General features: G+C 43.9%; 4 protein-coding genes across 4 annotated transcripts; 1 reads left to right on the top strand and 3 right to left on the bottom strand.

Annotated features, from left to right (window-relative positions):
• Positions 1-111: 111 nt before the first annotated feature.
• On the bottom strand, positions 112-1,523 carry LOC108657033 (uncharacterized). The gene is made up of 3 exons (XM_018109482.3): positions 1,145-1,523; positions 804-1,048; positions 112-430 (listed from the first exon to the last, which is right to left on the bottom strand). The coding sequence occupies exons 2-3, from the start codon at positions 964-966 to the stop codon at positions 141-143; spliced, it is 453 nt and encodes a 150-aa protein (XP_017964971.1). The 5' UTR covers positions 967-1,048; positions 1,145-1,523; the 3' UTR covers positions 112-140.
• Positions 1,524-1,768: 245 nt separating this feature from the next.
• Positions 1,769-5,703, bottom strand: Edem1 (ER degradation-enhancing alpha-mannosidase-like protein 2). The gene is made up of 3 exons (XM_018109327.3): positions 5,421-5,703; positions 4,238-5,363; positions 1,769-4,184 (listed from the first exon to the last, which is right to left on the bottom strand). The coding sequence occupies exons 1-3, from the start codon at positions 5,534-5,536 to the stop codon at positions 2,478-2,480; spliced, it is 2,949 nt and encodes a 982-aa protein (XP_017964816.2). The 5' UTR covers positions 5,537-5,703; the 3' UTR covers positions 1,769-2,477.
• A 359-nt stretch (positions 5,704-6,062) lies between these two features.
• Positions 6,063-10,761, top strand: SWIP (strumpellin and WASH-interacting protein). The gene is made up of 9 exons (XM_018107489.3): positions 6,063-6,219; positions 6,281-6,795; positions 6,856-7,077; positions 7,137-8,240; positions 8,299-8,563; positions 8,632-8,786; positions 9,287-9,713; positions 9,772-9,980; positions 10,043-10,761. Exons 1-9 carry the CDS (start codon positions 6,201-6,203, stop codon positions 10,490-10,492), a joined length of 3,366 nt encoding a protein of 1,121 aa, XP_017962978.3. The 5' UTR covers positions 6,063-6,200; the 3' UTR covers positions 10,493-10,761.
• A 731-nt stretch (positions 10,762-11,492) lies between these two features.
• On the bottom strand, positions 11,493-13,450 carry Cyp1 (Cyclophilin 1). The gene is made up of 2 exons (XM_018109461.3): positions 13,166-13,450; positions 11,493-12,018 (listed from the first exon to the last, which is right to left on the bottom strand). The coding sequence occupies exons 1-2, from the start codon at positions 13,409-13,411 to the stop codon at positions 11,593-11,595; spliced, it is 672 nt and encodes a 223-aa protein (XP_017964950.1). The 5' UTR covers positions 13,412-13,450; the 3' UTR covers positions 11,493-11,592.
• Between the last annotated feature and the right edge of the window lie 650 nt (positions 13,451-14,100).

Below are 14,100 nucleotides of genomic sequence, written 5' to 3'. Positions count from 1 at the left end.
ATGGAATTGAATCAAAGCTTGAAAATATGCAACTGCCAATAATACAGGTCTCCAAATCATAACTAAACAATTTTCCAAAAATTATATATTTTTTTACTTCATCATGGCATGTGATAACTATCTCGTATAAGTAACATATGTTAATGAAGTATGAATTTTAGACCGTTGAAAGGCGGGCGCTCAGTAATTCGGCCCGCTATAATTTGTTCTCCGTGTATTGTCATGCGACAGCGTCGTTTTGGCGCGTGTATGCAATTTAAATATGTGGCAGCTTCTCGACACTGCGACGGTATCCAGCCGTACATCTGTGACTCCAGCAACGGATAATCCGGCGGCGCTTTATGGAATCTGTGGCGGTGCGCCTGCGCCGGCTTCTTTAAAATAGACTGTGGCTCGTATTTGGAATAAAATTTGGAAGTGATTGGATAGACTGAAATGAACAAATATTCATTATTAACTTTTTTGTATAATTAATTGATTTTTAAACTGGCGATGTGCCGTGTGAGCTATTGATGAAATAGCTCATCTTTGCGATCTTTTGAATCAATTATCCAACTAGTTCTGATTTTTAGGTGAACCGATATTTGCTTAGCAGCATTCGCACTGTTTTCGTTCAATTTGGTCAACGAATAAGAGAGGGAGAGTATATGTTTTCGTATTCTCTTCTCGCTTATGTGGAATGGGGAATCGAAACGGCACACAGTTTTAATTGCACTCACTTACAGTCTCAGAGTCACGAAGTCAACCAGAAAATAATTGCAAATCAAAAAATAGCTTATATAATAAAACACATATGTAAATACCTATATTCGGCGGACCAAAGACTTCAGATATGCGTATATGCTTATTTGAATTGTTAATCAATTCCTTTTCAAAGTCGTAGGGCATGGGCCGTGGATCGCCTTCGAAGTGATCGTCCTGATCATCGCCATCCTCGTCGTCCTTGTCACCGCTTTTTGGCTTCATCCGGCCGGGCGAGGATTATGTCTGTGGCGCGTAGCGTGCCGTCGACGTCTGCGATTGGGATTTGTGCTGCAAGGACACCTGTCTTTTCATTTATAAAACTTGAACTCATTAAACTTTTGCCATTCTTATTGTTGTTCTACATAGTTGTTGCTGTTGTTGTTGTTATTGTTTTTCGTACTTGCTACTGTTATTACTGCAGCCCATGACAGGCAATTTCGCCAGTGTACACACGCACCCACAAATATACACCTACATACATATACATATATATAAATATATATTATATATAGACGCATACAAATGGCTACCGGCAGCAGCGGCGTGACCTACATACACACACACGCGCGCAAACATACTTTCTCTGTCTCTCTCACACACAATTCGACGTCAACGTCACAGCTCGTTTTGCTATTTATTATTTGCAATGGGGACAAAGTCGATCATCATCATCATTATCGTTATCGCTATCCATGACTGCAAAAAGTTTTCTCTTTCGCTGGCTGCTTCCACCGTTCATTTCACGTCATTCGCTGTCGTTACGTTTCCGCAAAGCGAAACCGAACGCGAGCCCCTGAAGTATGCAGCAATAGTACGAAAATAAATACATGCAAAGACATGATCGACTGCAGTCTACCCTGTAGCGTAACACACGTGCTGTAGTGTAGGGCGTTTGAGGTTGTTGGATTATTGCCTTTTAAAATTAAACATTAAAAAAGGTGAAATAATGTTTATTTATTTTTGAATTTATTTATTTATTCATTTTATACTTCAACAAATAGCTTTAAAATCGCATAGAGTAGCATTATTTATGTTCTTGTATAAAATATATAAAAAATTATTTTATGCTATACTTAGTTTCAGTTTATTTATACAATTATAATTATGTTGAAATATCTGCTTTATACACTCATATAAATTATATTGAGAATCGCATAGAATTTCGCCATGTGAAAATGCATTTGTAAGGAACTAATTCAAATTCAACCCGATGTTATTTAACTATAAATGTTTATTTAGTGTATAGCCTGCACATACCCCATTTGCATTATGTGCAGGGTATTGTAAATGGCGTTGCGTGCCGTCGCCTCAGCCGAGCTGGAAGGCAGAAGGAAACCTGACGCTTGAAGGAATCGAAAGCGGACGCCCGCAACGGGAGCCAGGCGCCGGGCCGCTGCCCCAGAGGATTGTGCAATCCCTTGGGCTTAATCGAAGACATTAAATACACCGATTTAATCGGAAATAAAGTCAACAGTCAATCAGAATTAATTACGGCCCGAGTAAACAAGCCCGGCCGAAGCAACGAATGGGTGGGAGGAAGGAATGGAACTAGGCTGACGTCTACAGAACTATTAATAAATTATATAAGAGCTTTAACTAATTCCAGACAACAGCTGAATATGCACTTAACCGTATATATGTATATATATCTGACTCTATATATGTACATATATATACATATTTGGACTTATGTATAATGGCTAATTATCTACAGGATCAGTCAACAGATCAGATCAGATCGCATCCGGATAGAATTCACGGTAGGCAAACGCCTCGATATATTCCGGCCGGCGACAGCTGAAGAGCTCGTAGGACAGCTGCTTGTGGGCGTGCTTCTCGAGAGATTTGCGCGTCTTCTCCAGAAGCACGGCCTCATCGAATTTGATGCGTTTCACGGTCGTTTTCCGTAGGATATTCTGGACCAGTTGCGACCACACGGAGCCCTCATCATCGGACGGGGGCTCCTGTTGCTGCTGCTGCTGTTGCTGTTCCTGCTGTTGCTTCTCCTGCTGCTTCTCTGCGAGGTCTGCTGTTGCTGCATCGGTGGGTGTGGCAGTCTTTTCTATGGGCGGCATTGGCACTGGCCGCGGCGTCGTTGGCTCCGTCTTGACCGTCTTCAGATCCTGCATAATCGTCTGCAGCCGATCCACCGTCTCGGACATTCGCTTCCGGAAGTCCACAATGCGTCGCGTATACATGAACAGCTCCTGTAGCTCCGGCTTCCTCTGCTCCACGGCTCCAACCGGCGCAGGCTGCTGCTGCTGCTGCTGCTCCTTGATGGCAACGTGCAGCGTGCGCAGCTCCTCGTCGCTGAGCAGCGGGTGGAACTGCTGCAGCTGCGCCTCGTTGGTGCCCGCCAGATAGACGCGATGCATGAACTGCTGCATGGCCGTCGTATTCAGCATGGCCAGTTCATAGTCCAGACGCGACGCCTCAATGGCATTGCGGATCTGCTCCACGTCGCTGCCGTTGATTGCGGCGAGCTGCTCCTCCTGTTGCAGCTGCTCGAAGTGATCGAGCGTGTCCAGTATGTTGGCCAGGTAGTTGCGCATCATCTCGCTCTCCGGCTCGACCTTGAGCAGGCCCAGGCGGCGAATCAGTCGCACATTCGCTGCAAACTGTTGCTCCAGCTCGAAGAGCTGCCAGAGCGAGCGCATCTGGCTCTCGTACTCCTTCTGGGCGGCAATGCCCAGGACGCTGCTGATGTTGCCGTCGAAGAGCTGCAGACCCCGTATAAAGGCCACATCCATGGTGAAGTTGCTCATGAAGCTGGAGACATAGTTGAGCGCCTCCTGCGCTGTGGCGAAGTGCTCGCGCCGCTGCCCAAAGAAGTCGTCCAGATCCGTGACGGTCAACTGATTGCGTTCGATGGTGCTGCTCTGATCCGTCCGATTGAGTTCGCGCTCCTCACGTATCCGCTCGAAATTGCTGACCAGCACATCCGCCGCCGGCTGCTGGAACTCATCGAACACCTCGATGTCCACGGCCATGGTTGGGGCATTGGGGGCGGTGCTGCTGCTGCTGCTGCTAGTGCTGGGGCCAGGTGGTGCCTTGCTCGCCGCCCCGCCGCCCGGTCTGGACGACTGGCACTGCGGCTTCCATTTCTCCTGCGCGGCCAGGCGCTGTTTGCTGCTGCGCTCGGCGAGGGCACGCGGCGTGAACGCGGACAGATCGAGCATTGTGAATATGTCGTCCTTGGCATTGTGACAGCAGTGCAGCGCCGACATGTCCATGGGATGGGCCTCCGTATTGAAGATATAGGCGCCCGCCTGCACCACGCACACATTCTGCTCCGTGTCCAGCAGCTCGCCGTGGGCATCGTCGCCGGCATTGTGCAGGAAGTTGTCCTCGTCGAACAGCAGATACAGATACTTGGTGGTCTCGGCCAGGAAGAAGGACTCCATGCGATTCTCCTTCTCGTGGGTGACCACATTGCGTATCTAACGGGAGGGGGAATGAGTTGCAGTGGGGGAATCTCAATCTCAAGTCTTACCGTCGCATAGCCGCACTTGGTCTTCGCACTGAACTCGATCGTCTCCAGCATGTGCTCGCCCAGCTCGAGCAGATACTGGTTCTTGGTGGCCCGGTAGAGGTACATGGCCGACTCGATGAGCTCGGGCCGCAGGGGATAGACCTCGCGATTGGGCGCCGCTTCGCCGGCTGGAATGTTAAAGAATTCGGGGAGGAAGCCGTACTTCTTCCACACGCTAATGTAGCGCATCATCGTGCGCATGGCGGACTCTGTGTCGCCCACGATGCTCAGTACGCCCGGCCAGAAGGACTCGAGCGATTGGAAGACGGGCAGCGTCACCTGGCCCTTGTTCATGCCCACCCACACATACCAATCGTCCTTCCGCATGTACTTGTCAATGGGCGTCCGCGCCTCGGCGAACAGCTCCAGCAGCTCGGGGCGATTCAGCAGGATGGCCCCCTTGACCAGATACTCGAATAGGGAATCGACGCCGGCGCCGATGCCCGAGTCCAGAGCCGTCCAACGTCCGCTCTGCACATCGATGTGATTGCCAAAGAGTCCAATGGACGAGCGTCGCTCCCAGAGCGCATAGATCGCTTGGAGTGCCACCTCCTCGTAGATGCTCTTGCCCGTGAGCCGGCTCAGAGTGCCGAACTCCACCAGAAAGGTGCCCACGCCCGCCGTACAAGTGACGGAGGTCTCGCCATTGGGCACGCCGTACCGCAGATTGACCGTGCCGTACGGCATGCCCGTGTTCGTGTCGAAGGCTGGCAACAGACGCCGCGCCACATCCTCGGCCATGCGCAGCAGTGGCCCGGCGCAGGGCCAGCCCGGCTCGACATCAATGCCGGCGCGACGCGACAGAAGATGCGCTGACAGCAAGCCGCCAACAATGCGGATGTTCGTCTCGAACACCGACACGTTGATGTCCTTGTTGAAGTTCATCTTCTCGATCAGCGCATGGACGCGACGAAACTCCGTGAAGTTGCCCATGGTGGCCAGCGTGTCCAGGGCATCAATCAGGGTCAGCGAATAGCTGCCCCACGTATCGTGGCCATCGCAGGTGAGCGGACGCAGCTCATCATAGTTGCCGGCGTACTTGAGATAGCCGTCGTAGGCATGCTGGAACATGCGGCGCACATCCTCCCTGCACACATCATATACATAAATTCAAAAATCATATATTAATAAATATAACTCCTACCGCAGCTCCAATTTTCGCGAGCGTGAATAATGCTTCTGCCCAACGAGCTGTTTGGCGAGGCTGAGTAGGATACACAGAATACCGATGATCTGCAGGGCTTTACAAACTTTTTGCATATTTTAAGAGATTTGTTCCAATCAATCCATGTGTCCCTAATTAAATTACGAGCATTGTCAAGTCCACATCGCTCGCGGAATTAACGAGTGCGATTTGCGGTTCTGGCTACGTAGCCGCAAAACAAAAATCAGCTGTTGGCGCTGTCAAATGGTGTATGCGTGTATTCGAGAAGCAAAAATATCGATGCTTAAACTGATCAGAATGATATATCGATGAGGTACATGTTCCACAAAAATACCAGTGAAACGGTCATTCCATCAAAATAAACGGTTCTTCAATTTAAAAAAGAAAATGTTATGAAGAAGATTATTAGCCAAATCTTAAATGTCCTAAGTTCATGTTTAACACGAAAGTAAAATGGCATAAAAAAAACTCAAGCTATACTACAAATATGTCTCATATGTTAACAATCACAAAAAAATAAGCTTTAGCGTTTTAAGTTTCAAGCAGGTCTCACAAAAACTCAATCCAATTGGAAAATATTATTTTCACAATAATAAATTAGAACAAACAAGTGAATGTGCAGTATTTTTTAGTCGATAATTGAAAATATCTAAAAGTCAAATATCGATAGCTCAGTCGAAACTCGCCCATTTAAAATATGCCATCGGTTCGATTAATAACAAAGAAAAGTCAAATCTCAAAAAAATTACAAACAGCAAAATGAAACAGAGTTCCTTATGTATGTACTTAATGAGCAATCTAGTCAGTTTTACATTAATTTTGACCTTCCCCAAATGCAGCCATATTTGCCGAAGACATTCTAAAGGACTATGGCACATATATGGAGCAACATGATAGCAAAATGCAATTGTTACGAAAACAAATGCTCAACAATGGCACAGAAGAGCAATTGCTGACATCAGTGGTGCCGGCTATTGAGATTAAGTACATAGAGAATGATAGCATAAATGGACTCATGAACCTGCGACTCACTGAGCCAGAGCTGCTGGCCAACAAACCGCTCACAACGTTGTCCAATTTGTGCAATCAGTGCAACGACTTAACGCAAATCGCACAACAATTGCAATTGAAGTTCCTGAGCACGAGCAACCAGATAGAGACTCTCCAAATTTCACTGGGCTTAAGTCCGAACATGGGCCTCGAGCACATACTGTGTAAAATGAGTTCAGCCATTGATTTCTTCTGTCAGGTGCATTTTATGCTCAAGCGAGCGATTACTGTGCTCCAAAATATTTGGACGCAAATCACAAGCTATGCGTCCATCGCTACCGATATACAGGAGGCGCATCTGTTTGTAAGTATCGCAGGATATAACGGTAAATGAACGGCACTGTATTTGTATATTTTTGTGCAGAGCATCTTTGATGCAATGGCCGAGCTGCTGCAGCACATTTTGATCTTTAACGAGATCACCGAGCAGTCGAATCTATCGAACAAATGGAGCTTCTACAGGAAATGGCTGCAGACGTTGGCCAAGAGCAGCGAGACATTTGAGCGTTGCAGCCGCTTCGAACTGAATGGCCTGGAGACATCGCTCAATGATATAGAAAATGTGATAACTGGCAATATCTTTCGGGTAAACTAGGAAGGCCATATCAAATAGGTGCAGTTCAACTAAATTGTCCTATTCCATAGATATTCCTGCACAGCTTGCTGGAGACCAAGCGACAACTGAATCTGAAGGATGCCAATGTTAATTATATAACGCAACATTCCAATGCGTATATACGCAAGCTGATGAGCTGCCTGGAGGCGAATCAGGCGCACGACTTTAAGCACTACGAGGATCCCAAGCATTTGCTGCGACTAACTGCATTTATTTGCGTGCTGCATCAGCTGGGCATCCTGCTCGATGGCAAGCTGCTGAAGAACGCCCTGGACACGCTGGTGCGCTATCAGCGTGTGTCCTTGGAACGAAACGTCTATTGGTCGCCGCAGGCATTCATCGCCAAGCACGCGAAGACGCTGCTCAAGGCGCCGGACAAGCCACAGGACAACCTTAAGCAATATCTGGCCGCAGTGGAGCGCATAAATGGCATCGATTTCAAGAGCTGCCGCCAACTGGGCACCCAACTGGCCCTGTGGTCGATCAGCATGCAAAGGTTTTTCACGACCGGCTCCTTTGGCCAGCTGAAGACCTTCTCCAAGCTGATCACCCAGGGCCAAGGCTATGCGAACCAGGTGAATGCCCTCATCGACGGCCTCATCAAGCGGCATTTGACCCTGAATCTGCCCGTAGGCAAGGCCACCCTCTTCACGATCTGTAAACTGATGCAATACTTGCAAGTGCTGCAGAAAACCTTCGCCGACAATCAAATATTGTGCATACGCTTCATGAGCAGCCTGCTGCAGTGGCAAAAGCAAAAGATTCAGCATCTCCTCATGCTGACCAAGAAGAGTATTGTGGACCTCAAGCTAATGCAGAAGAAGATCAGCATTTTGACAACCCTGAAATTGTCGGAGAAGTCCATCAAGGGTTATCCCAACAAGCGGCAGCTGAACATGGTGAATCTGGCGCTCAGCGAATATCTGGACAAGGATCGCACACTGCCCGCCGACAAGCAGAAGCTGCTCAAGTCCATTTCGCTGCGCACCCACAATCTCTGTCGCCTGCAAAGGAATATGCTGGGCCAGTTCGATGCGACGCAGCTGATCAGCAATTACGATGCGTTGGCGCTGACCTACGCAGCCGGGCTCAAGGAGTATGTGCAGCAGCAGCATAATCCCTATCAACTGCAGGTAGGATCTCAGCGATCTCCTATCGATCCTCGACTAATGCACATTCGTCCAAAATTAGAATTTCTTTGCAGCCAGCAGCCAATTGGACAAAAATCTCGGCTTATTCCAGTTCAACAATGGGAACGGCCTGAAGACCACACAGAAATTACTGGACTGCGAGCGGGACTTCCTGTCCAATCATCTGGAATATCTGCTGCGTGTCGAGGCGCTGTCACATCTGTTCCTCAGTCAGGAGCATCCGTTCACACAAACAACGATCGACTACAGGAACTGCATCAAAGTGCCGGCAACAGAAGTGAACGGCGCTTATAACATACTAAAAGGTTTACAATTACTATAGTGTATATGTATATATGTATGTGGAGAGTTACTTACCTTGTCTTACTGTTAGATAACCTGGAGAACTATTTTACGGCCACGTTCTATAATTTAACAACGATTGCGCCTCACGATTGGAAGTCATATGAGAAGATGCGTCATCTCGCCAATAAATTACTGCAACTGCGGCCTGTCGACGACTATTTGCCCAATCAGATAATTGATCAGGTACAGTAACTAAATATATATTGTAAAACATTTTGGATAAGAGCTGAAAAACGATGTAAATCTTATCCGTAACTGGCCTACAATTTAGGATATGTTTATCCGAAATATTTATTTACTACTACACAAAATTTGTATAAAGACCATATAGGCATATTCGTTATACATATATAGAATATAAATCTTTTTATCCGAGCCATTTGTATAAGACCATCAAATTGTTATCCATATTAGGCATATTCGTTATTAATATACACATATACAATTTAAATCTTTTTATCCGAGCCATTTGAGACTGTGCTCTTCAGCTGTTTAAGTAGTTTTAGACTATCAAACATGTATGCAGAATGCATTACTATTATCCATACTGCAAACTATTGTCAATTTATAATAGCTGTTTATTATTATCAAATCTATTCAGACTGCATAGTTCTTATCCAAATTCGTATCCATGCATATAAGATATAATTTTATTAACTTTGACTTTACTTTATTTTACTTAGGGCATTGACGTCCTTCAGATAATGCGCAATATCCACACATTCGCCTCCTCATACGCCTACAATATGAATTTGCAACTGTTTGTGGAGATGCAGAGTCGGAACAAGCATTTGGATATAATTGGAACGCGTCATGTGGCCAATTCGGTGCAGACCCATGGCACGGGTATTATAAATACGACCGTGAACTTCATCTATCAGTTCTTGCGCCAGAAGTTCTATACGTTCTCAACGTTCTTGCACGATGAGCATATTAAGTCGCGGCTCCTAAAGGAATATCGCTATCATGCCGAGCAGAAGCATAAGAAACCCTACCAATCGTATCCTTACGAGAGGGCCGAGAGCTTCATCAAGAAAATACGCAAACTGGGCGTGTCCAGCAATGGCGAGACGTATATGGATCTCTTTAGGAAGGTTATAACACAAGTTGGTATGTTTTCAATAGATATCTAAAGCCATATTTATTATCCCATATTATCCGGCTATAGGCAATGCCGTGGGCTATGTACGTCTACTGCAATCGGGCAGCAAAAACGCCAACTTTAGGAGCCGCTCCTTTATGTCCAGATTCCACAGCAACTTTATGCGCGGCGAGCCCAAAGACTTGGACCCAACGACCATGGGCTCCATCAGGGAATACGAGAAGAGTGTGGAGCATCTCAAAGAATGCTATTCGGATTGCACCAACTACTTTAAGGTACACCTACTGCTACTCCAATTCCTTTAGGATTATTCCTAATTATTGGATTACTTTCACAGCTATTGATGCAAGGATTCCAGCCATTCCTTTGTAATCCACACAATCATCACCTGCGCACATTCTTTCTGATCGCGCCCGCTCTGATCATGAACTACATCGACTATCGGGTCAAGGAGAAACTGAAAATGTACAAAAAGGATCAGTTAAAGTGTACGCTATTCGAGGATGGCTTTGCCATCGGCCTCGTCTACATTCTCAACATGCTGAATCAGCTGGGCGATTTCCATGAGCTCGGCTGGCAACTGACGACCACACATCAACTAAATGCCGAACGCTTAAAGCTCAAGAATACGCTGGCCACACAAGCCGGCAGTTCCACACACCCAACGGCCACCGACGAGAAGCTACTCCAAACTGTCGCCATCACCGAGAGGCACGTGAATGCCTTTGAGCAGGAATACAATTTACTCTATGCCACCTTGAGCAGTGCCGAAATCTTTTTTCAATAGAGCCCCATGTTGGAGCTTGAGCTGAAGATCAAGTTTAGTATTTGTTACGACTTTAAAAGATATATATATACATATTATTACATATATTGAATTTTTTTAACTTTACACGAGCTCAGCTCAGTTTTATGTTTATGTATTTAAAAATCAACAAAATATTAATGAAATTTATCAAATTATTGAAAGTAAAAAATCTTGTGCTTGTGATATTTTTGGAACAAGATTCCCAGATTGTGGAACCCATCTCTCATAATGTTTGTAAAATAAATCGAGTAAAAAAAATTATATGACTTCAGATTTATTTGGAATAAAAGTCCTTTTAGATTTGGTTATATTTTTTATTTTCCTTTTCTAATTTCACTTTATTAAGACGAAATTATAAATTTGACGTTTGGTAAAATTGAGTTTCAAAAAACATTTGTTATCCATATATGTATGTATATGTTAGCTGGTTTAACTTGTTGTTAGACTACATGTTAGGGTTAGTTATTACTGAGGGCACTTCATGCTAATGCAAGTTCTTCAAATCGTGTCAAATCACAAAGGGTATATATGTATGTATATATAGGTAAATGCATGAAAAATACAACAACTGGACACGAAGGTCGCGTGCTTGTGAGTCAACGACGCACACAAAGTCCTTCGAGTGCGCATACAATATTTAGATATTACGATAGAATTTTCATAGCGTTACACTTAGGATTAAACACAAATAGTACAAAGTGCTTGAATTCAACATTCAATTTAGATCTCATATGATAGTCACGCCAATTGGGTTAGTTTCACTTTTTGCTTCTCATTATACTTTTCTCTTTTTTGTTTCTAGTTAGTCTGTTTAGAATCGTTTTGGTACCGCATAGTGCTGGTATTACAATCAGACGCTTAGGGTACGCTATTGTGCGATTCTATCTTGCATTGACAATGTTTACCTGAAAAGTTGCCCCTTATATTATATGTAATATATATATTCATACATATGCATATTGATTGATAACATAAAATGTCTATTGAAAATATGTTGTGTATTTCATATTATTACAGTAATTGGTAAAAAAAAATTGGAGAAAATGCAAACGGACTTTCGTCTTAACAAAATATTCATCTTAAAGTGCACCACAGTCCTCAACCACAATTTTCTTTGTGGTCTTGCCAGACTGCGAGCCGTACGACTCGATCTTCTTGACGACATCCAGGCCCTCGACGACCTCGCCGAAGACGACATGCTTGTTGTCCAGCCAAGCGGTCTTCACGGTGCAAATGAAGAACTGGGAGCCATTGGTGTTGGCACCAGCGTTCGCCATGGACAGGATGCCGGGGCCGGTGTGCTTCAGCCGGAAGTTCTCATCGGGGAACTTGTTGCCATAGATGGACTTGCCGCCAGTGCCATTGTGGTTGGTGAAATCGCCGCCCTGGCACATGAAGTTTGGAATGACGCGATGGAAACTGGAGCCCTTGTAACCAAAGCCCTTCTCGCCAGTGCACAGAGCACGGAAATTCTCCGCTGTCTTCGGCACGACGTCAGAGCGCAGCTAGAAAATTGAAATCGAAATAAAGAATAAATAAATCAAATTAGACAAGTGCCAAATTAAATCAAATGCATGCACATATGTATTTATAAATATGTAAATATGTATGTATATACATATGTACATACAATGTGTACAATGACCGGAAAATTACCAAAACTACATGTATGCACATACACACACACTCTCTCGCTCTCTCACTCTCACACAGTCACATACGGCAAATTAATTGCAGCGGAGAGTTGGCGCGTGGAATGTCACTGAAACTGCTTATTGTCTAAATGCTAAAATATATATTTTAAAAATGAAATTGACGTAAGCCAATTACATCATCAAAATAAAATCATTTCTTTCTATCAACTTTGTTCGTCAAAGTCAAACGGGTTTACTGTATTCTTACACACACACACATATGCATGTATCGCATGACATACAAGCAGCTTTTCTACGTTTAGAAATTGAGGTTATGTTTGCCTGTATTGATTTGTGTGTACATCCTCATGTATGTACAAATGCCGGCATTTTTGTCACTTTTTTTTGCTTGTATTAACTTAGAAAAAAAAAGGTGATATGAGCTGCATTACTTGGCATATATTCAACTCGGCAACTAAAAATATAAGCGGTGAACTTTAATTGTGCTATCTCAACACATACACGCCCATTTAGCCCGGTGTGTGTGTATACATACATATGTACATGCGGATGTACATGAATGCATGCATTTTTTTTATTGAAAGGTATGTGTATGTACTTGTGTATACACAAACTCAAAGGTGGCTAAACGGTAATTGCCACTTAAGTCATAGACACACACACACATATATGCATAGACAAATATGCACTTGTGTATTTAATGTAATTAGTTTCAGTATGTGAGTACGAAAGGACATAGTATGACTACAATATAAAGAGTTAATCACGTGTCTTTTCTCTTTCTCTCTCGTGCAAACATACTGTAAACTTTGTAAAAGAAAATGAGTATGTACACAAAATACATGCATACATGCATGTACACGTACACACGTGTAGACTAAATATGTATACACATACATATATAAGTATGTTAAATTACTGCAATAAGTTAACAGTTTATTGTCAAATTGCAAATAAAGATGTAAAATAGAGAAACCGGCAAAATTAGTAAACTCACCTCCATTACTATCCTACCGACGGGCTCGCCATCGGCGGTCATATCGAAGAATACTCGCGGTAAAGTACTCATTTTGGACTGCTTCGAATATTCGCGAACAAACTGAATACCAAATTGCAACTGACCTCTGTTACTGGCAATTCGAGCTGGGGTTATAGATTTCTGAGGTAAAATGGCGGACCCAGCTAACCGAAGTGCCGACGACTTGTGAATGTTACGAAGCAGAGTTGCACCTAAAAATACCATCGTGTAAGTGTGCCCGCTTGTCTATCACTAAAGTACACGAGGCACTTGGAACCGTTTCTTAGTCATTTCATTCCATCATCCGTTGTTATATCACAATAACGAGGGTGAAAACATTTGAACCAGTCTGGTTCCGCGATCATTGTCTTGCGCAAATTGCATGCGATATATTTTCGAATATATTTGAAAAATAAAAAAAATTGAATACAATGTCTTATTTGTTAACAAAGATATCAATATGGTATCCCCATATTATTTCTTTTTACTGCAAATTCAAACAATACGGATTGAATAGGTGGCTGAATCGCTATCGAAATTCAAACTTATTAGATTTTATCGAAAGTAAAAGTTAAAAACAAATACAAGTTCTGTAATGGAAATGTTTCTTAAAGCTCGCAGCATTTCAATCTTTAATATATACAATATATTTTTAAAATCAAAATATTGCGATAAGTAGTTCTATAGCACTGACCAATTGAACGCACTACAGCTTTTGCTATCGATATTTGTATATCGGGGCTTTAATTCACTTGATAGTGTTATCGACTCTAATGGAAATAATGCAAGACAGCCGGCGGCAAAAAAAAAAACGCTCCTTAGGGTTGTAACAAATTTTTATTTCACCTCCGGGTTTCCCCTAAATGTTATTCTATCTGTTTAATTTTAGTAATATACACATACATTCTTCAATT

Source organism: Drosophila navojoa, chromosome X (genome assembly GCF_054131105.1).
Source record: "Drosophila navojoa isolate 15081-1374.11 chromosome X, UAZ_NAV_1.0, whole genome shotgun sequence".
NCBI classification, from domain to species: Eukaryota; Metazoa; Arthropoda; class Insecta; order Diptera; family Drosophilidae; genus Drosophila; species Drosophila navojoa.
Note: the sequence above shows the minus strand (reverse complement) of the source record. Positions and strands in the feature narration are given on the sequence as shown.